Genomic DNA, 24,514 nt, shown 5'->3' with positions numbered 1-24,514 from the left:
TAACAGTAAAATCTGGATGTTGACACGTCAGCTTGAAATGTTGACGTTGAGCCACTCCATCCGACATCACCATGTCAATACGACTGTTTCTTATGGTTCCCCTTTTGCCATCCATTCTTATGATTCTGGGTTGTATTATTCAATCCACCTGTTAAGGGTGTATGCTTTATGTTTTAGAGTAGACGTATCTTCATCTGCTTAGCCACTTTGCCATACTTGGACCGCAGTTTTCTGTACTGGTGCCACAGTGATTGCAAGGGTGATACGTGTGCCTGCCCGAGCTTCTTACGTGACACAAACATGTGCAAGGGGATGGTCTTGCCTTCTGGGGCCATTATGGTCTTTGAATGCACGTGCTGATACAGAGTTGACAAGGGATTTAAAACTCTTGCTTTAAATGACATGTGCTAATGCAACCCTACCTAACACATTATTATTTGGCATTTATACACATAGATGTGTATTTGCTCTAACACCTATCAAGGTAAGAAGAGGAAAGGGAGAGGGACAGAGTCTGTAGGAAACTCAGCTGCTGGGGCAGCTGTTGGGGCTCATCGGTGGAAGAGCAGTTGCTCCCTGTGCACGGCTCTTGTGGATATTCCTGAGAGAAAATGGTTGGAAGTTGCTAAAGAGTGGCTGCTTCATGATGTTAGAGAACAATCCAGTGAGGTGGCCCCTGAATTGGCACCAGCAATGCTGAAAAGTTAAGTATCTGCTTATGGCCTGAGCTGCTTCCTAAACATGATTCTAATCCGTGTTCAGAAGTAAATATCAAAGAAGAGGCCCCCCCCAAGATCATCTTTCTTTGGAAAGCAATGGGTGGTTCTGAAGCAATCTACAAGGTTGGCCCAATACCCAGGGAATTACCCGGGTATCTTCAAAAATTTCCTACATTAAACTACCTGCCAAGAGGAGGAAGGCTTGAGGACTCTTGGAGATACTTAACATACATTAAAGATCCTATTAAAAGATATATTTATTTCCATAGTGATTTTGATCTGAGGGAAAGAAAAAAAAACTTTGCAAACATTATTTATCTTTAAGTTATCCTCATGAAATATTTAAATATAGGTTACCTACTTTACTTTAAAAAAATATTTATTTATCTTGAGAGGGTGAGAGAGAGTATGTGCATGTGAGCGAGGGAGGGGGGGCACAGAGAGAGGGAGAGAATCCCAAGGAGGCTTTGCACTGTCAGCACAGAGCCCAATGCAGGGCTTGATCCCATGAGCCATGAGACCATGACCTGAGCCGAAATCAAGAGCTGGATGCTTAGCTGACTGCGCCACCCAGGTGCCCCACCTACTTTATTCTTTGTTTGAACACACAACACACACACACACACACACACACACACACACACACACACACACACAATTTGGCCCAGATGGAATTTAAATGAAAATTTATATACATTTGCTTTCTCCTTTAGAAATTCATGTATCACCCACTGTCTATCAAATCCTCTGGACTAGTACCTATTCACAATCTTTTCCCATTTCCCTGCCACATCACAAGCCTAAAAATCTGAAAAATATTTCTCTTAAACATTTTCTTGGCTCCAACGTACTTTTTTTTGTTTGTTTATTTGGTTTCTGAAATAGCCAACAGGATCCTCAAAAATGTATTCTGATGTGGAACATGCCTTGTTCTTGCTAGGGCCAACCAATTGTTAAAGCGGTGGCCACTGGCATTTCCCCCTCCCATAATGTTGCTTATGAGAGGGACCACTGACAAAGGGTGGGGACCTTTCTCTGTAAAGAAGATGAAGCCACAGGCTCTATTTTTAAGTCCGTAAATGCTACCTTTGGCATAACCCCTCTGTCTCCTTTGTACTCAGTGGCTTCTGTCCTCTTCCAGCTCCTACAGGTCTCAATGGTCCTCTACCTTCTAGCTCCCTCTTTTCATCAACACAGAAAAAAAAATATTATCATATACATTGCAGCCCAGGAATCCCATTTTTTAACTCATTGATGTAACTGTGTAGGGAAAGGCTTTCTCATACTAAAGCTTTGGGACATATGTTACAACGATGTGAAGCTACCTCAAGTCAGAGTCTTAAGTCAGTGAGTTTCATTGACTTTGGCTCACGCTAGAACATGGAGAAGTGAGGAATGACTAGTGAGTCTCTGAGAAAAACAGATGGCACAAGTGAGTACTGTTGATCTTTTTTTGCAATCATTTTAGAGTAGCAGTTGTCTACGCTAGCTGGAGTGAAGAACAATGAAAGTCCGTGCTCACATGGAACGCTGACTGGGGTAGTTTATAGTCGTCTGCCTGGGAACCTCTTCCTGGAACCGTGATACCACTGGCACCAAGAGTGACACCTTGATTTACAAAAAGCATTGAGCGACATGTTTAGTCCTGTTTGTTGTCTGCTTTTGCTAAGTTCTCTTTAGGCAATCTATGAACTCTGCACCCTTTTAATTTTATGCTTTTCACATTCCTAAAGAATGAGGTTCTCATCATGAAGTTGCCACAAGGGTTATTGGTTTAGTAAACTTTGATGTCAACTTTCTTTCTAAAAATGACTTTTGCTGCACAGAGTATAACATTGTAGCTGTGGTTTCTGAAGTTCAGAAATAAGGTTTTATCTTTAAGGACATTTTTTTTTGCTATTCTGTGGTGAAGTTGTCAACACTTTTTAATATATAAGAATTTCTCTCTTTTCCCCCAATATAATTTCTTCCATATTTTCAGATACTTACATCATCTAAACCAATTTGTTGGCACCTTTCACCCCCTACCATAGAGAGAAAGCACGGTACAGATTTTAAGTGCTGACAGAGAGAGAACTGTTAATTTGCCTAGTCTGCAACCTGTGCAATTTTCTACTTTTTACATAGAGTATAAATTTCCTGATATTCACATAGACGTTTTATTAACTATCAATGTGCTGGGTTAAAAAAAAAAGTGGCTTTTCCAAAGATGATGATTTCCTACTTGTTAGTCTCCAATCACCTGAACACTATTGATGGTGAGCAATGATACAGCCATGGTTTGGAGATATCTGCATCTTTGGAATCCCTTCACCTGGCAGAAAAACCAACCAAAGCAAAATACCCTTGAGGAATTCAGTTTACACGTGAGGAATTACGCAGTTTTATAAACCTGTTTCCTTTTGGCATGGACTTTTCAAATCTCATTAGGTGACTCACATAGATAACTTCTACTTCTCTATGTGCCAGCCCATCATCCTTCTAGGGGCCGGAAGCATCACAAACACTGGTTTTCTGCCATTCTTCCTCATCTGCTGAGAAGAACAGCACCTCCCTCCACCCAGCTGCCCAAGCCTTGGACTCCAGAGTCACCTTTGTCACCAGCCCTTCCCTCAATGACCATGTCTAATCAGCCATCAAGTCATGTCAATTCACCTCCTTAAAAGCACACGCCCTTCTTCTCTTGTTGGCATTCCCCACTGTTACAGCCTCGTTTCACGCCCCCAGTGTTCTTCACAGAAAATGTATCAACAGCTTCACATTGTCCTTTCTCATTCCAGTCTTGCTCCTCTAATTTATTTTCCATGAAATTATCAAGGGGCTTCTCTAAAATGCAAATCTGCTCAAATCATTCCCTTGTTTAAAAGCCTTCAACGAGGCGCGTGGGTGGCTCAATCTGTTAAGCGTCCGACTCTTGATTTGGACTCTGGTCACGATCTCGAAGTTTGTGGGATCGAGCCCTGCATTGGGCTCAGTGCTGACAGCACAGAGCTTGCTTGGGATTCTGTCTCCCTCTCTCTCTCTGCCTCTCTGTTGCTCACACGTGCACGCTCTTGCTCTCTCAAAATAAATAAACATAACAGAAAAAAGTAAAAGCCTTCGGTGGCCTGAGGTTTTCTGGATAGAGTCAAATGTCTTAGCATGATGTACAAGGTTATTTCAAACTATGTGTCTTGTCACTTCCACCCCTCAAATCCAATGTATGTATATAAAATTTGAGCATGTAATATACTCTACTTCAATCTCTGTTTCTCTTCCACTCCCTACTCAAGCCGCCAGAGTTTAGACTGTAAAGCCCTGGAGACAAGAACTGTGTGTCATTGAAGAATATTTCCTCAGTGCTGGCTACATAGTACTGTCTAACTAAAAGTTTACCAAATGAGTAAGTGGATGAATGAATGAATTAAGTGTCAACTCTCTCTACTGTCATGATCTTGTCCAACCTCAGAACACCAGACTAACTGTTCCTCAACAACTCACCTTCTCAAATTTCCCACGCTCACCTCAGCTGTCGCATTAACACAAGTCACAGGTTTACCTTCTTCCATCAGATTCTATCTTGTCTCCATCTTTTCTTTCCTCGGCCTCAGCCAGATTCCCTACAACTTTCCTCCTCCACATAAAGTGCACTAAATCGAACTCTAATCTTCTTAAAGAGTTAATGTGCCTCCCTAAATGACTAATTTACTACTAGAAAGTGACTTAGGCACTGGGGAGAATCTGGCTCATTATTTAATAGCCAATAAGGCCAGCTGTTTCATTTCAAGAAATTAATGGTCTTTAAAACCTTTCCATATTGTACCAACTGCTCTTCTCGATGGAGAGCCAAGTGACTTTTATTAGTAAGGTTGATAAAATCCAAACCCTGTTAGTCCTGCTCTAGCCTTCTTCATAATACCAATGGAGTCTTCTGGGACATCTGGTTATTTTTGCTTTACTCTCTCTGTTGATTTTTTGAGATATTTTCTTTGCTGGATTTTCTTTGGTTACTCCCTTGGAGACTGCAAAAGGTGGTCTGACAGCTGCACTCCCTGGCCTGATGTCTTGACCCCCGGCCTTCTTGACTTCTTAAGGAATGCCTTTCAGCATTAAGCCTAATTTGGTGGATACAGTGAGCAGTTTGTTACTTTCAGGTTAGCTCATTCCATCTTTGGCCGCCTGAAATTACTCATATGTAAAAAACATTCACATTCAGGGGATGTTTTATGCAACCATCCTTCTCTTATTAATATCCCACCATTAGGGAAAAAGGTCAAGAAAAGGCTAGATTAGACCACAAATCCTTATTATGAGACAGAGAGATAGCAGCCCTTAGAGTTTTAGCCATTGATCAGTATTTTATTTGAGGACATTCAGCTTTTAAATATTAGGATGAAGAAAGATATTTGTCATCTATCAGCAACTCACGTCTCTATTTTTTTCGAATAGAAACCGTTACCAGTGGCACATGAACAACTGTATTACAACATCCTACATATGTTAAATGGATTATTTATCTAAATTATACATGGTGGGGTGGCTGGGGTTTAATGTTAGTATTTTACTTTCTTTGGGTTTCCTGTGGTTTTATGCTGCTAAGATTTATAGTGGGATTGACGTAGTACTTTGTGTCCCAAAGAAGGTTGCTATTCCTTCTCCTGAGCGTTTTCTCTCCCTCTGTACTCCCTCTTTGAGTAGAATGCTACCTCTCAAAAGCTGGGAAGATAGTAGGACGTGTAAATCCTTCTTTAGGTCATACTGGTGAACACACAGAGGTAGCCTCTGGAACATAAGCAGGTCCTGTGATGCGGGTGCCCGGTTAAGAGTTTCATGCCATCCATCCTGCTTTCTGGGATTTATATGCTGGGAAGGGTTTGTACTTTCTAAAAGCACACAAAAGGCAGGGTCCAAAACAGAAATATATATACACATTATGCTGGGGGGGGGGGGTGGCTAAAAGGTTGACCAAAATAAATTTTCTTGCTAAAACAATTACATTCACTCTGATATTGAAGACACCCTTCAACACAGTAAGCTACTGTTTGGGTATTTTTTCTCATAAATTTTACAAATGAAATATTCTCTATAAAGACATTATTGTCTTATTGAAAGAAAAATGCCAGCCACATAGAAATCATAAGGGGAGGATTTTTAAAAATGACCCTTTTAAGAAGAGTTTACAGTAAATCCCCCCCCCCCCCCATTCAGTAAGTTTTAAACTCATTGGTCATAAAACTTTCTCACTCACTCCTTTCCTCAGAAATATGCCCAAAATGTTATTCATTTAAAAAACTGGGATGGGGGGTGCCTGGGTGGCTTAGTCAGTTAAGCATCTGGCTCTTGATTTCAGCTCAGGTCATGATCTCATGGTTTGTGAGTTCAAGCCCTTTGTCAGGCTCTGTGCTGATAGCATAGAACCTGCTTGGAAATGTCTCCGTGCACCGCCCCCCCTTCCCTTCTCCTATTCTCTCTCTCTCTCAAAATAAATAAATAAACAAAAAAATTGGGGGCGCCTGGGTGGTTCAGTTGGTTAAGCATCCAACTCTTGATTTCAGCTCAGGTCGTGATCCCAGGGTTGTGGGATAGAGCTCTGCATCGAGCTCTGTGCTGAGTATGAGGCCTGCTTGGGATCCTCTCTCTCTTCTTCTTCCCCTCTCCCCTGCCTGCTCTCTCTCTCTCTTTCTAAAAACAAAAATGGCATGTAATTTCAGGGAACTTGAGGATCCCCTGAAACCTATCAGTGGGCAATTTTACATATGTTATATTAAGACCCCTTTCATAGTTCCTTTGGGTTAGCCAAAGTAATAACATGTACTATCTCCAGATAAGTCTCTTTCTGGTAGAACTACATCTCTTTCTCACAGAAACTCAAAGAGCAACGTCCAATGATGTAAGTACTGTCTTTGGGGAGCACACTTGGGGTTCTCATCAAGTGCATCTGAGGAACACGGCATGCATATCCCAGGGGATGCAAGGTGTGTGTGTCAGCTCAACAGTCACACCATGTTCAATGCTGCGGAGGGTCAGTTGCAACAGCTGGCAGAGGGTCAAAGAGAGGAGCACATATTTTGCAAGAAGTGCCACCTTAAGAAAGGATCCCATTTGGGTGATCCTGACTACTCCTAGGACACTGAAGATTTGGTGTCATGGTATCATGTTCCAACGGTCCAGATCAGAATGCTTCAGGGCACTTGTGTATTCTGACATAGAGCCTCATTGCGGTGACAGCAAGAAACAAAAATGTGACTGGTTGATGCATGTCAATAAATTGCACAGGTGTCTTCTGCATTATTTGTACAAAGCCATTTAACACGGGTATCTAGACCATCATGTATTTCTTGTGATTACGACAATATCACGGCCAATACTGCTTGAAACTATGTTATGAAAGTACATTACTGCTTAGGATGACATGCGTGTTCAAAGCATTCCTGTGGTAGAATAAATAAATAAGAAATAAATGAAATCATAAATAGCTAGAAGAAAAATAGGCTAAATGTATTTGATCTCATGAAGATAACTTTTTACATATAAACGCAAAGCACAAATCATAAACCAAAAGATCGAAGATTTAACTTCTAAAAATTAGAAACTCCTATCTACCGTAAGTATAATTTACAGTTAAATTAAAATAATATTAACATACGTCGAAGTGTTAATATCCTTAATATACGAAGAGCTCTAGTAAATCAAGAAGGATTGAGCACCAAGATAGAAAAGATATGAAAATAGATGAGCTACCACAGACTGAAAAAAAAAATTCCCATAAACATGTAAAATTCAACTTCATTACGAGTAAAGGAATTGCCAATCAAAACAATTTGTGATCATAATTGGTAGCTTTTAATCTATTCAATTGAAACAAGTTAAAAAATATTTTATATGCAGTGCTGGTGAGGTGTAAGTTGGGACAACCTTTTTAGAGGTCAGACTGGCAATATATACCAAGAACCCTAAAAATGTTCACTCTTTGATTTAATAATTACATGTTAGGAACTTACCCTGTAGCCCACATGATTTGTAACCTACACATTTTGTTCTCAGGAAGATAAGCTTAGGCATCTTAAATGACTGGGTGTGATTGATCCAGTTGTATAGGCTCCATGGATACAACACTGACATCTCCATAAAGTCTCACACTAAGGTGAGACCACAGGTGCAGTATGGCTAGGGCTCTATAACTAGTCCCTGCATCTGGCCAAGCTCTTGCTATTCTTAACTGGAGCAAAGGTGGCCTGTTGAAATCCATGCAGACTTGACCAGATATGTGTTGACAGCCATCATCATAAGTAAAGTCACCACAGACACTCAAATTGCATCATGTGTTAATGGGCATGCTTGAGTTAGGCACCTAACTACCAAATTCCCATTTTCCCGAGGCTTTTGTATTTTGGTATTCTCGGAGGTGCTGCTGTGTTTCAGCGATGTTTTAAGCATGGACTCCACGGAAGATGAACTCATCAAAGACTTGACATCGTTTTGATGAATTGTACCTTTGAGTGAAACATAGAACCCGGAAATACATTCTTCTGAGGTTACGCTCTTGGGAGGCTCTGTCAATTCTATCATCAGTCACTGTGCTCCGTATAATACATGACCAGTTCATACAACACCTACTTCAAAAATACAATGAACGCATGAAGACTTTCTAGAGCTCCTTAAAAATTATGTATTTTTCTCTTGTAAAAGGACACCAGGGACTGACCCACTTTGACCCTGGGAGTTGACACTCACTCGCTGTAGCATTGCTGCCTGTTCCCATCCAACTCACCACCACTTCAGGTCCACTGTCAGACTTACTCCACATATTTGTTCTTCCTGGCTTAAGGCTTCCTCGTGCCACTGCTCTAGCTATGCAGAAGTGCTGGGGAGCTGGCTCCTTCAGGAGCAATCCTTAGCCAATGACAAACAGGACTTGCAAGACAAATTCTGCAACATCCGTGCTCTCAGGTGGCACAAGGTGTGGATGCGTTCCATACCATTTCCAGAGGGTCCTTGTGGAACTGATCCCCATTGCCTACGGCAGTAACCTGCTCATTAATGTGGTATAGACTGGCTTTCTTCCCTGCTCTTCCTCACTCTCCCTCTAATACTTCCTGGGATTGCTTTCCTAGTAAAATCACTTACACACAAATCTCGGTCCCAGGGTCTGCTTTTGGAGCAAACCCAGCTTAAGACTTTAGAACGAGGACGTTTTTGACTTTTGAGTTTGCACCAGAAAATTATGTCAACTTCCACTGTTCCTTGTTATTGCTGTTGTTGCTACTGCAATAAGAGTAAAAGGAATTCCCTGTATCCTTTCTCCAGATTTACGACATCTTCACCTTTCGCCCCATTTACATCATCATTCGTTCTCTTTGCATTCCAGTCTGTTCCCTTCCCCTCCATGCCCTTCTTTCTCTCCGTATATATAAACATGCACACACATATCATTATATATACATGTTATTTCTGGAACCATGTGCGAGTAAATTGGAGGCTTGCATCTTTTTACCCCTGAAGTTTTTGGTGCATATTTCTGAAGAACAAGGATGTTGTTTTATAAGGAAAGCATAATTACCAAAATGATTTCCACTGTTTCTTATTATCTTCATGCGTACACTTTATGGGGTCAGAGCTATGCTTAGTCACAGAACGCCAGATGGCATTAAGTCACCAACTCTTATTACTTGAGAAAAGTATAATTTCCAGAATGAAATTACACGGACAGTGACAGATAAGCCTTTGCTGCCCATATAAGCAAGGAAGACATGTCACAACCACACACTGATGGCCAGGCCGGTGCAATTTGCACTGGCCACCTGCCTCTTTTTGTACTTTCTGAGGATGAGGCTCTGTGGTTTATGACATCATCACCCTTGATATGCCCTGGGGTCTTCTGTGTTCTAGAGTATACGTATGTCTAACATCCTGGATTAGCCACCGCCTTTCCCATCCATATTGAGCCATCTCTACGGCACATTTCAGGATCTCCTGGAAGTCTAAAAGGCACTTCAAATCCAGCATGTCCCAACTCACATTCATGATCTTCCCCCCCCCCCCGTCCCAAACCTAGTCCTCCCCCAGCACTTCCTCTCTTGGGGAACGGTACCATGCTACCCACGTCGTTGTGTGGGGATTCGTTCTTGATACCTGGTTTCGCTCACCCCCCAAACCTCCACATGCCATCCATCATCGCGTTCTGTCAGTTCTTCCCACCATCTCTTCTCATCTCTACTGTCATCACCCTCACCCTCGTATGCCCCACCATCTCCCGCCTGAGCTACAGCAATAACCTTTGAACTGGTTTTCATCCCTCCACTCTATTCTCCACCCTGCAGCTAAAAAAATGTTTGAAGCACAAGTCTGACCATGTCTTCCTCCTGCTCAGAACCCACAAATGGTTTCTAATTAGCGTTTGAACAAATGCAAACATACTAAGCACTCGTGGTCTGACTTCTGCTGACTTCTGATATGCTCTCACATCTCCCTCCTGGCCACACGGTCTTTTCTCAATCTCTTGGCTCGCCGTGCTGTCTCCTACCACAAGGCCTTTGTATATGTTGTTCTTTCTGCTTGGAAGGTGCCTTATTCCTTCTCTCTAACCTCCTTGTGGTCACAGCTCAAGTCTCACTCCCTCCCTTGATTCAGGCCAATTTCCCATATTTTCTGTAATCACGTACCTCTTGTTTTTCATGAGGGGCATAGCTACAATTTTATGTTTTCTCTGTGACTGTACAATTATTATCTTCTCCACTCGATTACAACTTCACAGTACAGAGACTGTGTCTTGTGGGATTATTACTGTATCTTCAAGGCCTACAGAGTGTATTGTATTTAGTATGTGGTCAGCAAATAGTTGTTGAATGAAGGAATAAGCAAGCATAGATGACTTTGTTAGCTCATCTCTTTAGGCTATGAAATCACACAGTTAGCTCTGAACAAGTCAGGACTAACCTGGGTTTTTAAAAAAATCATATGAATGAAGTGACCAGGAAGAGGACAAACTATGGTATTCAAGCTGTGGACAAGGTGGTCACATAAGTGACTTGTCTATAACCAATCCACCAATCCACAGAAAGCAGTCCTCACATCTTCCTGGCCATATTATAAGCAGCACATCCGGAAATCACTCATAAAATATTGGCTAGAATCTCTGTCTTATATACAGCCCAGATTCTGGATGTTAGAAAAGAAAAAAAAAAAACTGTAAAAGGGTGTTACACAGTCTAGACCGTTCAGCATACGTTGTCAAAAGCACCAACATATCAGTGGAAAGTGATCAAACACAAACCCCAATCCTGATTTTATAGGACTGTCTCCAGAAGAAAAACTTCATTGTGGCAAACTCCTTAAAATAGCTCAATGTGCTTATTTTCCATCTTAGACGTCTGCTGCCACAATTACAGCTCTTTCCAGTACCTCGCAAAACCCAGGCTGTCAGACACTATCATTTCTGGAAATGGGTGTGTGTTTGCCTCAGCCGCATGCGAGCAATTAGTGGGCAGAAACCTTATCTGAACAGTCACCACCCTGTCTTCACTTTCAAGCAATGGCCAAGTTTAAAGGCGACTTATCGTGCCCCAGAGCGTATTGTTGGTGGAGAGTGGCCCGTGAGAATTGCCAGGTTCCTACCTATTGAACATGTCATTCCATGTTCGACCATAAGGGTCAGGTTTGCTGATTGTTGAGTGGGACAGCCCTCCATTGGGACAAGCCCCAGCCACTTCTATCTAGACTTAATTGAAGACTTGGAATATAAGCAAGAACACATTCTGGAGGCTGCTCTTTTTGTACCAACCCTTCCCACATTTGTATTGCAAATGTTTGCCTTTGCTAGAAATAATGGAGCTGGACCAAGGTGTTTCCTGGCACAATGACTGAGGTTATGGGGCCTGTGTCACATGAAATCCAGGGCACAGATGGGCTCGTGTGGCACCTCCGTGGTAACTGACTGCCAAAGTTCTCTTCTCTGGACTTGAAGCAACACAGTAAACTGATGCCATCCCTCCACAGTTATCTGGCATTTACATCTCAGCCATGTCCCCCGAGGATTTGCCAGGACTATACCGTGAAAGAAGCAACAGTACTTCCCTGGCTACGAAAATTGCTGAAGTGGAACCAATTGGTAGATTTTTTAAACACTAGCATAACAAAGAGGCAGTCTTTAAAAGAGGCACTGTTTAAAAGATATTTCAGCTGGAAGGAGGTGGGTGTTTATATATGCTAAGGGGAGCTCTGTGGTTCATGGTTGCTGTTCTTAGTAATTTTGAATGCCTATTAGGGGTTTGTGCATTTTAACGTTATATGCTGCAGTGATTTAGGGTGGGGTCAGCATAGCAAATGTGGCCTCAGTAAGGGATAGTCATTGAATGCTTCTCTTCTACTTGCTCACAGCCAGCCTAGCACAAGACAGCTTGATTTATAAAGATTCTAGAGGTTTCAGAAGTAGAAAGGGCCAGACTATCCAAAGTCTGCCATTTATTCTGTGTGCAAACTTGGCCGTATCACTTTGCATCTTTGAGCCTCAGTTTCTTCATCTATAAAATAGGGGTAATGAAATTTATTTCAGGATTGTTACTAGAAACAAATGAGGTCAGATTTAAGGCACCCACTAGAGTTCCTAGAGCACAATAAATGCTTGCCAAGTGTTGGGTCCTCCCCTGTGCCCCATGGCCAGTGCTTCTGTGAAAAGGCAGCGTGGAGAGCCATCTGGGGGCTGGGAACCCGGTCCATGCACTTGGGGTGGACTGCCCTAGGTGGAGCCATTTATGGCCGTATTTATGCTCCCAACAGGAACAGAATAATTGTCATAAGGAAAATGTGGCTATCTTGTTTTTACTTAGGGAAAACTTAGTGATATAAGAATAAAAATGATATGCTTCAAAAGTAATTTTCTTCTTCCCCATAAATTCCCTATTATTTGTCTTACTGTATCTTATTATTTTTTCACCATCTGCAGCTTTCAACATTTTCCATGTTCTTTGGTGCCCTAAGAAGCAATGAATGTATTTCTAATGTGGCCTAAGATATCTTCCTTCCCATGAACTCACATTACTCAAGAAAAGAGCTGTTGTATCCCAACCTCCCCTTGATTTGTCAGTGTTAGTGGTATGGTAACATGAAATAAAAAAGATCTTGAGGGGTGTCTGGGTGGCTCAGTCGGTTAAGCGGTTGACTTTGGCTCAGGTCATGATCTCACAGTTCGTGGGTTCATGCCCCACATCGGGCTCTGTGCTGACAGCTCAGAGCCTGGAGCCTGCTTCGGATTCTGTGTTTCCCTCTCTCCCTGCCCCTCCCCTGCTCATGCTTTGTCCATCTCTGTCTCAAAAATAAATAAACATTATAAAATAAAATTAAAAAAAAAGATCGTGAGAACCAGAAAGAACTGAGCTTGAATTCTGATTCTGATCTTGCCACTTCAAGGATGGACTTTTTTCTTTTCCAAAATGAGCATCATAATGACTACTACCCAGCTGGATGGTGAGGAGAAAATGAGACAATCCATATAAAATGCATGGCACAGGGGAGGTGTCCCACAAATTTACATCACTCCCCTTATGCCTTTGCTTTAATTGTTCTTAGTTTGATTTTCTTTTCATATACAATTGGCTAGCTTAGGAGTAAACATGACATCTTGGAAACAATCTGCATGCAGATTTTGGTGATAAAAATGGAAACTAAACCTAGTGATTTTACTCTTAATTATTCCTGGTGAAGACATCATGTGCTCACGCATTTGGGGAGGCACTCGCTCTTTATCCCAGATGCCTGCACGTTTTAGTGATGTAATGTTCTTTTAAATAATCATAAAACATAGCCCTCCCAAACACATACAAACCAGATACGATGACGAATGAATACACTTGGTTTATTCAGAGTGTCTCTGCCTGCAGTCAGTTGAAGCCAGGACAAACTCAGGAACTTGGGCCAGGCAGGGGACAGCAGCAAATGGCTGGAGAGATGCAAAAGACAGAGGGAGGCAGGTGCAGCGTGCGAGCATCAAGCAAAGCACTTCAGCAGGGTCAGGAAACCTACCAGAGTGATTCCAATGCCATACGCTCTGGTGGCAGATGGTGGAGCGACAATGCAATTGGAAAACATCAAGAATAACCAAAGAATATGAGAAATTAGAGACAGAGCAACACTCTCCATGACGCAGCTGCCTAGACACAAAATAACCTTTCCCTTTCCTTTGGCTGGAGAAGTGGGAGATAAAGGCTAAAACTCGAATATGTGTAGGAGGGAAATTGTGGAAGCCAGCTTACCAAGTTTAACATGTTTCAAGTTCAAGGTAATGTCAGATGTGGCACTGTTGAAATAACAGGCACATCCCCCTCCTCCAAAAACAGTACCTAACAAACAGTGATGGAATAGTTTAGAATTTTCTGGGGAAGATCTGTGGAGTTTAACATATGTGGTCCCTCAAGATTCACTTAAAACTGTTTTGGGGACATCGGTACTGTAATGGGTCTTAACGTGTTTTAAATCGCGAGTCGTGTAACTAAACTCGTAATGGAGGCCTTCCACTGAATAACTAATATTAAATATTCTAACTGGCACCAAGGATATATTGGCTATGAGGAAATGATGAGAAGTTGGATTACCACGGACTGTTATCTGAGGAACTAAGTGACATAAAAATGATACGGCGGCAGCACTAACCCCCTGATCTCAGCTGTTTGGCATCTTAAGGCAGTATTACCTGCTAGGGCTTTCTGCATTTTTCAAGAAGTTTGAGTTGACAAAGGGGATATCTTCATCTCCTGAAGAATTAAATCACCCCAATTCATCATTTTGACCTCTGCCTTGCATAAGGTGGTGTCAGCGGAAAGCGGCCGACTCTACACGGCCGGCCGGGGAAGCGGACACTAGGTTTTCAGCACAGGAGCCTGAGGAGAGAGGACGAGAAGCTCACCCCACTCTGGTGGGAGAACAGAGCTTCCCTGATGTTCACGAGGCTTTACAGTCTACGGTAGGCGGATGCAGGAGATAGCATCTAGACAGAATCTTCAGCTCGTCTGAGCTTCCCTCCAAAGTCAGGGCAGCGATCACAGACAGAAGCACTGAAAGGTGGCTGTCCACGCACGGAAAGGCAGTTCAGATAAAGCTGTGCCACCAGGGAGGTAGGTGTCAGAGAGACTGGCCAGGATTAGCCGTATCTCGATGACGCGCAGCAGGCCCCTGTCTAGTGCCCTGCGGAGCAGAAGTAGCCGGAATGGGCTCAGACCCTGGCTGAACAAGCAACTGCGGCCAGGCCCGCCTGGAGCAGTGCAGACATTCTCACGAAGCCCCTTATCTGACTCTGTGGCAGAGAGAAGCAGTCAGTCAGGCAACCTGAGGACTTTGTCCACTTCCACGGGCCCAGACGGCCGAACCCCTACCCCCGCCAGACACGCACTCACACACATAGACACCTAGTGTGCTGATTGCTCAAGTTGTCAGTGCACTCACTCCATCACGATCTAGCCTAGCTTCCGCAAAGACCAGTACCGTGGCATTGGTGGAAATCTTTGCAGAACTCGAATGTCACTGCCATCTGCTTGGCAAGTGCTATGAAACAATGCAAGTTTGGCAAAGGAAAACCGAGTAGCTGTGAGCAGAGCGGAAGCTAACTCGAAGAGAACCGGAGAGATCAGGGAGGGAGAGGGTCTTCAGGCAGCGAGGCAAATGACAATCAAGGGTACCGGGGATGCCTAGACAAAATGCTTTCGGGGGAAAATACGATGGAGGTGGCACGGTGCACGTTGCAAGCTGCAAAGTTAGCGGTGTACTTGTGATTGAGTCTTCCCGGGTGGGCACAAGCATATGCAGACAAGAAAGCTGAGGCTGACAAAATGAACCAACTGAAATGTTACAGCGGAAGTATGTTCTTATGGCATGTTCTTCTGATCTGAACACAATCCCGCCCAATACCAAAACACTGGGAACACACTTAGAAAGCAAGTTTATTTTGGGTTCCTAGGAAGCAAGCATAAGCTGTTTGCTCCTTCTAAAGTTGCTCTTTCTACCCGAAATCAGTACTAGTATGTTGCTTCTCATTACACAGCCAAATTAAAGCTGCCTGAGATGATCAGAGACACATTTTTTCCCCCTCAAGTAATTTATGTAATATGGGTTAGAGCAACATCAGGACCGGAAGCCAAATACAGCCTGAGCAGGCCTGTGTCCCATATCAGTCTCGGGAAAGGGAGTCTCACTCTCTCCTCAGGAACGCTCATGCAGCTTTTCACCTGAAAATGTATTGTCACTTTTTTCCTTCCGGGTAGATATTACTCTTAATCTTAAAGAACCAAAGTACCAATTTGCAGATACTGCTTTTTCAACTCTCAGGAGTGTTCTAACAAAACAGGATTCCCTTTTTGGTAGACGAAGTATATTGCTTAATGTTCATCTAGCAATTACGCATTAAACTGTTCATATTTCAAGGGAAGGACCCCAGGGGATGGGAAGAGAATTGACTTTATGACAGCATTACAGAGATGTTTGAAAGGCATTACCTAACCTGTATATTAGTAATGTTCTGTGTCATATACAAAGATGAATAAGACATTGTCCCTGTCCTCAAAGGTACTTATAGTTTAGTGAGAAAGACAAGAAGGTGAGCAAATGATACAAGGGAGTGTGATAATCACGGTTTGATTCCTGGTTTTTGGGTTTTTTTTTTTTTGTAAAATTTGTTTTAACTGTTTGGGCTTAGGCTGCATATATCATGACCCTCATCTTTAAACATGTCAGTATGCATATAATTCTACTGAACAAGGATATTCTCTTTTTTTTTGTGAATATTTTTAAAAAAGTAATCTCTATACCCAACGTGGGGCTTGAACCTACAACCCCGAGATCAAGAGTTGCATGCCCCACTGACTGTACCAGCCAGGCACCCCCACAGATTTTGATTCTGACTCTGAACTGGATAACTTTAGTCCCAGGGGTTAAATGTACGAATTTGCAGCCAGACTGCTTGGGTTCCAATCCAATGCTGCCATTTCTAGCTGTTGAACTTGGGCAATTTTACTTGTGCTCTTGCCTAAGAAATGGGGATGATAATAATAAGGGTTGCTCTTGAGTCACAGGGCTGCTGTGATCACTAAGTCAGTAGACAGAAAGCATTTATTTATTTATTTATTTATTTATTTATTTTTTAATTTTTTTAATGTTTATTTATTTATTTATTTTTTTTTTAAATTTTTTTTTTCAACGTTTATTTATTTTTGGGACAGAGAGAGACAGAGCATGAACGGGGGAGGGCCAGAGAGAGAGGGAGACACAGAATTGGAAACAGGCTCCAGGCTCTGAGCCATCAGCCCAGAGCCCGACGCGGGGCTCGAACTCACGGACCGCGAGATCGTGACCCGGCTGAAGTCGGACGCTTAACCGACTGCGCCACCCAGGCGCCCCGAACGTTTATTTATTTTTGAGACAGAGAGAGACAGAGCATGAACAGGGGAGGAGCAGAGAGAGAGGGAGACACAGAATCTGAAACAGGCTCCAGGCTCTGAGCTGTCAGCACAGAGCCTGACGTGGGGCTCGAACTCACGGACCGTGAGATCATGACCTGAGCCGAAGTCGGACGCCCAACCGACCAAGCCACCCAGGCGCCCCATTAGACAGAAAGCATTTAGAACAGGGCCTGGTTCATAGTAAATGCTCAATTAGAGTTGACTATTTAGAAGCCTGGACTTCTACAGATTTCAGGGAAAAGCGACATTCTCATGAAAATTAGTGTTATGTTGGCAAACAGTGTCCTGAAACAAACAGTCAAGAAAACTTGGAAGAAATTTTTTCTCATAATTTACCCATATAAAAAAAATATATTTTCATCTGTAGGCCAATGTATTAAAAACCTGTTATAAACATGGTCCTATGTGAGGTCCTCGTGGTGGGTATAAAACATGATTGGTATAAAACACTGTCCCTTTTTTCCAGAAATTTATAATCCAATGGAGGTAGAAAGGGGCAGCAAAGCATCGTAATCTAATGCAGGGTATTTTCAGTGGCACAAGAAAGGTGCCAAACAATGTCATGGGTGTTAAAAGTAAGAAGAGCTAAGGAAACATGACATCGAGGTCTTGAGTTTTGGCATGGGAACTTTGAAGTATCTTGGGGTAGGATGGAGGTGTCAGGCAGGCAATTGTAACTGGGGTCACATTAAAAGTGAGATAGGGGGGCGCCTGGGTGGCGCAGTCAGTTAAGCGTCTGACTTCAGCCAGGTCACGATCTCGCGGTCCATGAGTTCGAGCCCCGCGTCAGGCTCTGGGCTGATGGCTCAGAGCCTGGAGCCTGTTTCTGATTCTGTCTCCCTCTCTCTCTGCCCCTCCCCCGTTCATGCTCTGTCTCTCTCTGTCCCAAAAATAAATAAACGTTGAAAAAAAAAATTAAAAAAAAAGTGAGATAGGAAGGTTAGCCAGGTTTGTTTTGGAATTATCATCATAGAGGTTGGGGACCAAATCTGTAGGAATCAAGGCAGCCACTCAGAGAGAATCTACATGAGGAAAGGAGCCAGAGGCAGAATCCGCTGGAAGCATCAGCGTCAGTGTCAGAAGCCTGGGGTTAGAGCCCGCTGTGTCAGTGGGTGGTATGAAAATAGAGCCAATAGGTATGAGCCACCCTTCCTAAGGTAGGAAATCTGGGAACAAGAAGAGGCGTTTGCTTTCTCTGATGGACTAGAGTCAAGTGCATGGGGCAGTCTGGCCACCTGTGCCTTATACAAAACTCCCCATCCACAAGAATTACTGTCTCCCAGCATGCCCGTTAGCACAACTTGTTACTCAGATCATATGGGTTTGCTACGTCCTCTTGCTTTTGACCATCCGGACCACTGGTCCTTCCCCAGAGTTGGCTAATCCTTTAGTCTCAGTTATACCCCCAGCATATGGCCACACAGGTGTTGGCTCTCCCCTTGTCCACACTGTGGGCTCTCAGAGAACTGTGCAGCCGAGCCTATGCATTTACAGTAATAGGTAGTGGTGGGTGGGGAAGCAACTGCCAAGGGACTTCAAGGTGCAGCCGAGAGAGGAGTGGCTGATGGCCCAGGATCCCCGAGAAACCAGTGAGAGTGAGCTCTGTGGTATGGGTTTGACTCACTAAAGAAACACATCTTCCCCAGAGATAAAATTAAAAAGAGCTAGCATTATGGAAAAAAAAAAATCCTTACAATACGTCAGGCCGGCTTTTCACAAAGGGTTTTGCTTATACTTAGTACTCACACCAGGACCACACAGAGGCCCTCACATCATCCCCATTTGCAGATTAAGAAACTGAGACTGGAGCAGTTAGATCACTTGCCCAAAGTCACGCAGGTAGTAAGTGACAGAGCTGGGGCTCTAATTATGGCCCGAGTCCACGTTCATGCCGTTTGCTGTCACTCCTCAGGCAACGTGGTCAGTGAAGGCAGCGAATCTGAATTGTAGGGAGAAGTGGAGGAACTCACGTTGAATGTGTCAAGGCCACAGAGGAGAGGAAGTGAGGTCATCTCTAGAGACTGGGCTTGGGGGGTTTAGTCATTTTCACAGAATTCAACGGGAGTAGCACAGGGTTGGAACGGCCACTGTGGGATAGTCAAGGGAGTCGACAGCACGACCGACAGGACTTCTGGACAGCAGCAGGAGCCCAGCTGGGGTTGCATAATGTGCATTTTGTAGTGGAACCAATGAAGGCATTTTTATGAGGGTTTCCAGCAACCTCTCACCGCCCCCATATAGAGGACCACAGAAGAGATGTTTTTGCTCACTCCTTAGGCCTCAACACTTGATTACGAGCCCGGAAGAGCAACGTCCTGCGCGGGTGCAGTGAACCATCTGTAGAGAAGGGATAATGGGATCCCACGGGGCCCGGGACGGGCCAGGTGGGAACAATGGAGGCTTGGGGTGAGTAGCGAGTTCACTGCTAGAGGGACTGACCACAAAGAGGCCTGTGAAAAGAGACTGGGGCTGGGAGGCTGAAGCGAAAAAGCAGCTGTTTGCAAAAATACACACACTGACGTTCACACATTACGGCAGCCTAAGGAATGGCCGCTTCCCTACTTGCTCAGGGTGAGTAGTAATCTGTGTCGGGCAAGAATGCTGATTTCACTGTGTCTACCAGCAGAGAAAACTGGGGGCTGGACAGGAGGGTAAAACATTGGCCCTGGTAACAGCCTGGTGTTTGCTAACGAGGCTGTAGAGGCTGTATTACAACTGCTCTGCTTTCCAAAACAGCACCCTCAGGAGACAAGAAATAAAGTCATTTTCCTTCAGAGGCAGAAGATTTAACATTGCTTAACAATAATACTTAACATCCTTAGCCCTTAGCCTTAGGCAACATCCTAACTACCAAGTGCTAGGAATTGTCTTTTTCCTGGGTGAGCTAGGGCTCTGGCTTTACTTGTCGAAGTGTCTTTTCTACTCTGGCCGCAGGTTGCGGGAGCCTACTGTGAAGAGGACTGAATTCCATAGCATAAAAGGGTGCCCATAAAAGGGTGCACCATAAAAGGGTGCCCCTTGATCAGGGCTACTGACTAACTCCATGTGCTGGGGGTGGGGTGGGTGCCGAGGTGCATTTTCTCTCTGGGTGTCGATGGTTCCGAATTTGACATATAAATCGATATTACTGAGTTAACTTTAAAACTCCTGTCATGCTCTCCACAAACCACATGGGAACCACATCGGTCAGTAGCCTATTTAGTCCACCGGAAGGTCGGCCACCAACTTCCCATAGAGAGAATTATTCCCATTTTTAATTAAAAAGTTAACTCCGTAAATATCGTAAAGCTCCCTGCCTCTGACAAAGAGGGGATCCGGTGCCTACAGAGATGTGCTGACTTCCCTCCTGGCAAAGGGGGAGAGCAGTGGAGCTGCTGTGATTCAGTCGAGTGAACAGTAAAATCTCCAGGGTGGGGAGGACTAGAAAACCAGGGTAAACGTCACTGGCACACGGAGCTGAGTCTGCATACCTTCTTGAAGCCAGCAGTGGGTCCCCTGCCTCTGCACTGTGCCTCTTCCTGGGTAAATATGGAGCCTCCCACGGACTGGAGCACAGTGGTGAGCATGCCTTGCATCTCCCCTTTAGATGTTGAGATGGAAACTCGAGGTGGAGCTCCTCTACTTAAAAACAAGCGCCAGGCACCTTTCCTGCATTTGTCTGAGCCCCATGCATTGTCCATCGTGGCCAACTTCTGGTTGCCAGGGAGCCACCAGGTTCTGTTTGCTCATGTGGCTAATCCTAATCACTCCTACCACCGTGTACGGGTGTGGGTGGACTACTGGCCAGAATTGTTTTTGGTCTAAGATGCTTCCCTTCCCGCTACAGTTACACTCTCGGGGTTTTGTCAATTCCTGCATTGCGGTGATAGCTCCAGGGCCAGAAACCGCATAAATGCATTGCCTTTGTCAGAAAACTCCCTTTGCAGTGTTTGATCCTCAAATAGACTTGTTGAAAGTCAGCCATGATTGAGCATTTCAGGGCTTATTAGTAAAGATAAATAGGAGCTGGAAATTCAGAAGACTTTCTGCTAATAATTACTAAACTAAGCATCTGTTGTGCTGTCATGAAAAGGTGATTTGCGGTCTCCTGTCCTAGACAGTAGGGTCCCAAGGATGGACTGGCACTGTGTCTCCAGTCTCCATATTCTCGGGGCCTGATACAGAGTAGATGATTAATAGATAGATGGGGAGTGAATGAGTGAAATTTGTAGGATTTTCAATGTTATTTCTGTGCTTTTGATTTGTGCAAAAAAAAAAAAAATCCATTTCCGCAGTCTGGTGCAAGTTGGCCAGGAAGACATTAAACTGTTTCCAGTTTTATCTTTCTTTCTTTCCTCTCATAAGAACATACTACTTTCCATCTGCCTTAACCACAATTTCCATACACTTCAACACTGAAAGCCAGAAATGTTATATTTAAAACAAATTTTGGAGACGACTTCCATTTTTTTAAAAAACGAAAACAAAATAGTAGGCCAGGGAAAAATAAGGAGAGGAAAGAAATCAAAGATGAGAAAAGACTAGGAGACAACCTATAAAAAATGAAAATCGGGAGATAAATAAAATACAGTTGTATAGAAGCTTTTAAAATATTGTATTTTAAGTATTCTGCCCAATCAGTGTTAAAAATTGGTTCTCCACTAGATTTGAGATTTTATTACTTTTGAAAATCAACATACTATTTATAAGAGCAGATGGTCACTTAGGCTATGCCTGTTGCAATATCCAGGGTGGTATTTTTGTAAATTCCCACACAGAGTTGTAGCCAACGTGAAACTCAACGCAGTAACTCCCTCTGGGATAACACTTCAACAATTCCACTTTGATGAAAAAGCTCTATTTAGGATCCTCCCCCTTCTTTTTAAAAGGAGATATTCCGTAACATTTCAGTTTTCTGGCTGGCATTAACCTTTCTTTGTTCCCCCGCCCAACCCCCCCCCCCCCCCCCCCCCCCCCCGAACTCACGAATTCTCACACTCTTGATTCACTCCCATAGTAGCCGTCCTAGACATAATCTTGGAAAGTTTTCCTCTTTGTCATGTGCTACTGATAGCAGACCAAAATTATTCTTCATCTCACAGATAAGAGCACAAACCTTTGAGAATTGTATCTCATTTTCAGGGGTGTTCAGTTACAGCATAAGTGGATCACGTTAGGCCAGAATCACCAAGTGAACTTTTCCCACGCGATTATTTCCTTCCCCCACTGTGTCTGTACCTCTCAGCAATATTTGCTGACAGCAAATACCAGGTCAGATTCTAAATCAAGCAAAGAACATCTTCCCAGGTTCACATTTCTCTCCTGCTTTTTAACACCCACACGAAGCTCCAAGGTTAAGGTTGGCTCGCCCTTCCTTGTAGGTAACTGCTAGGACAGAGGATTTACTATTTTATTGTCCCTAAGCTTGGTGCAGGATGTTCAATACCATTTTTATAGCAATGGCTTAGGATTTCCATTCTGTATCCAATATTCTTGCTGACATGTTCAATTGCAATGATATACTATTTTCTTCCCTTAAAAAATAACCCACAAGTGTTTCAATTATTAGCACAGTTGTGAAGATGGCACGAAGGTTGTAGCAGACGGCGGTAAGGCACATTATAACATATTCCAGTTTCAAAGCCAGATTTCTATTTCATGTAGATTTCTCTAAAGGCTTTATCGGTAGGTGAGCTGGTGGTGGGAGACCCCTGAGTGATCTACCTGGGTAAGGAGGCGTACTGTCTCTCCATCCCCTCAAAGCGGATGTTGTGTGCATTCCCATCTGGACCCTTTCCAGACACCTGTGGAGAGAAAAGTAATTAGAGATGAAGATCCATTATACACCCTAGTTACTGACAATGCATCGCAAAATTATAATCAGCGCACAAATGCTGCTGCTGCCTGCCAAAAATCAACCATGGAAAAAGCAAGCAAGAGCTCAGTATTGCTATAGGAATTGATGATCAAGCCACAAACATGGCATTTAACAACAAAGTCGCTTCTTTCAAAAAGGGTCATTGTCAAGCCGACTCCTTCCTGTCACCAAGCCAGGGATATTCTGTAGGCTGTGGGCCATTTTTTTCCCCCTTTTACGTAGGCGTTAGTGTTTAGAACAGTTTTAGACTTACAGAAAAATTGAGAAGACAGTACAGAGTTCCCATTCACTCTGAACTCAGTTTCCCTATTACTAACACCTCACATTAGTATGATACAGATCTTAAAATTAATGAATCAATACTGATACATTATTGTTCACTAAAGCCCATAGTTGACTTGCAATTTTACTCAATGCCTTTCCTGGTCCGGGACGCTGTATTACATGTAGGTGTCAGGTCTCCTTAGACAGCTCTTGGCTGTGACAAGGACCATGTTTTTTGAAAGTATCTTCTTCAACCTTTCTTTACTAACAGGGGCTGATGACAAACAACTATCTCCTCCACAGCTCCCATGAAGCCCTTCCCACCCCCAGATCTCACTTAGTTCTCTCCCTTAGCAACTACCACAGAGAAGTCATTAACTCTTTTCTGTCTAGGGTTGGTCTTTATTATGTTTTTCCCCTTCCTATGTACTTTCTGTGTTCCCCTCTCGTCGGGTCTCCTCCTTCGACCTCTGAGGATCTGAAGAGCAGTGACTGGCCCCAGGATGTTCTCGACAAAGTATGTTGGTTCTGTGAACGTGAAGACTTCATACATAGTGCTTCTGCATCTATCATACCAATTAGAACCAGGATGAAAACATACACGTATTTCAAAGTTCTTGTTGACTGATCAATCCATCGCCTGTTCATGTCGATGTATGTGGTTTTGTGGATCACTTACGCGCTTGCTCTCGTGCGGGGCCAGCCCTTGCAGAGTGGGCCTGGAAAGGGTAAACAGAACACCTGGACCATTGTAATGGGGGAAGGGAGAGTTGGCTAGTAAACACAGAACGTAACAGTGTCAAGTCAGGAGGGGGGATTTTTCCAGGTGGTACTCAGCTTGCAAGTTCTTTTCTTCCCACCAAAAGTTCTAGCTCTCTATAAAACCTCCATCCCAGCTTGGGTGGTGGGTGTAGGGAGGGTTTATTGTGGGGTGGGGGGTTGCAAAGCAAATATACACAATCATTTAGAGTAAGAAAGGCTATGCCTGGTGTCAAAATTATTACAGGAGGCTCTTCAGAGTGTGTCCTGCAAAGCCTTTTCGTATTTCACCAATACATGGAACAGGAGTGGCTGGAGTTATTTGAGAGGCCAACAGCCCAGTGAATTTCCCAGGGAAGGATAAAGACTGCACCTACAAACGTAGAGACGACTCCAGAGAGACTGAGAGTTCTCCGCATGAGGATAAAAGCCCTGATGTAAACCACAGTCCTTTCCAGGAAACATCAGGAACAAGGATGGCATCAGACAAGCTG

At 43.6% G+C, this 24,514-nt stretch overlaps 1 protein-coding gene across 2 annotated transcripts in view; it reads right to left on the bottom strand.

The window, feature by feature from the left end:
• Window positions 1-24,514, bottom strand: part of PARD3B (par-3 family cell polarity regulator beta) — a 1,015,202-nt gene that overhangs the window by 34,542 nt on the left and 956,146 nt on the right. For both annotated transcript variants that reach the window (XM_011285494.3, XM_019838516.3), the window contains one exon: window positions 22,844-22,923. In XM_011285494.3, coding sequence (XP_011283796.1) covers window positions 22,844-22,923 — 80 coding nt within the window. The remainder of the gene's footprint in view (window positions 1-22,843; window positions 22,924-24,514) is intronic.

This window comes from Felis catus, chromosome C1, assembly GCF_018350175.1.
Source record: "Felis catus isolate Fca126 chromosome C1, F.catus_Fca126_mat1.0, whole genome shotgun sequence".
NCBI lineage: Eukaryota > Metazoa > Chordata > Mammalia > Carnivora > Felidae > Felis > Felis catus.
Note: the sequence above shows the minus strand (reverse complement) of the source record. Positions and strands in the feature narration are given on the sequence as shown.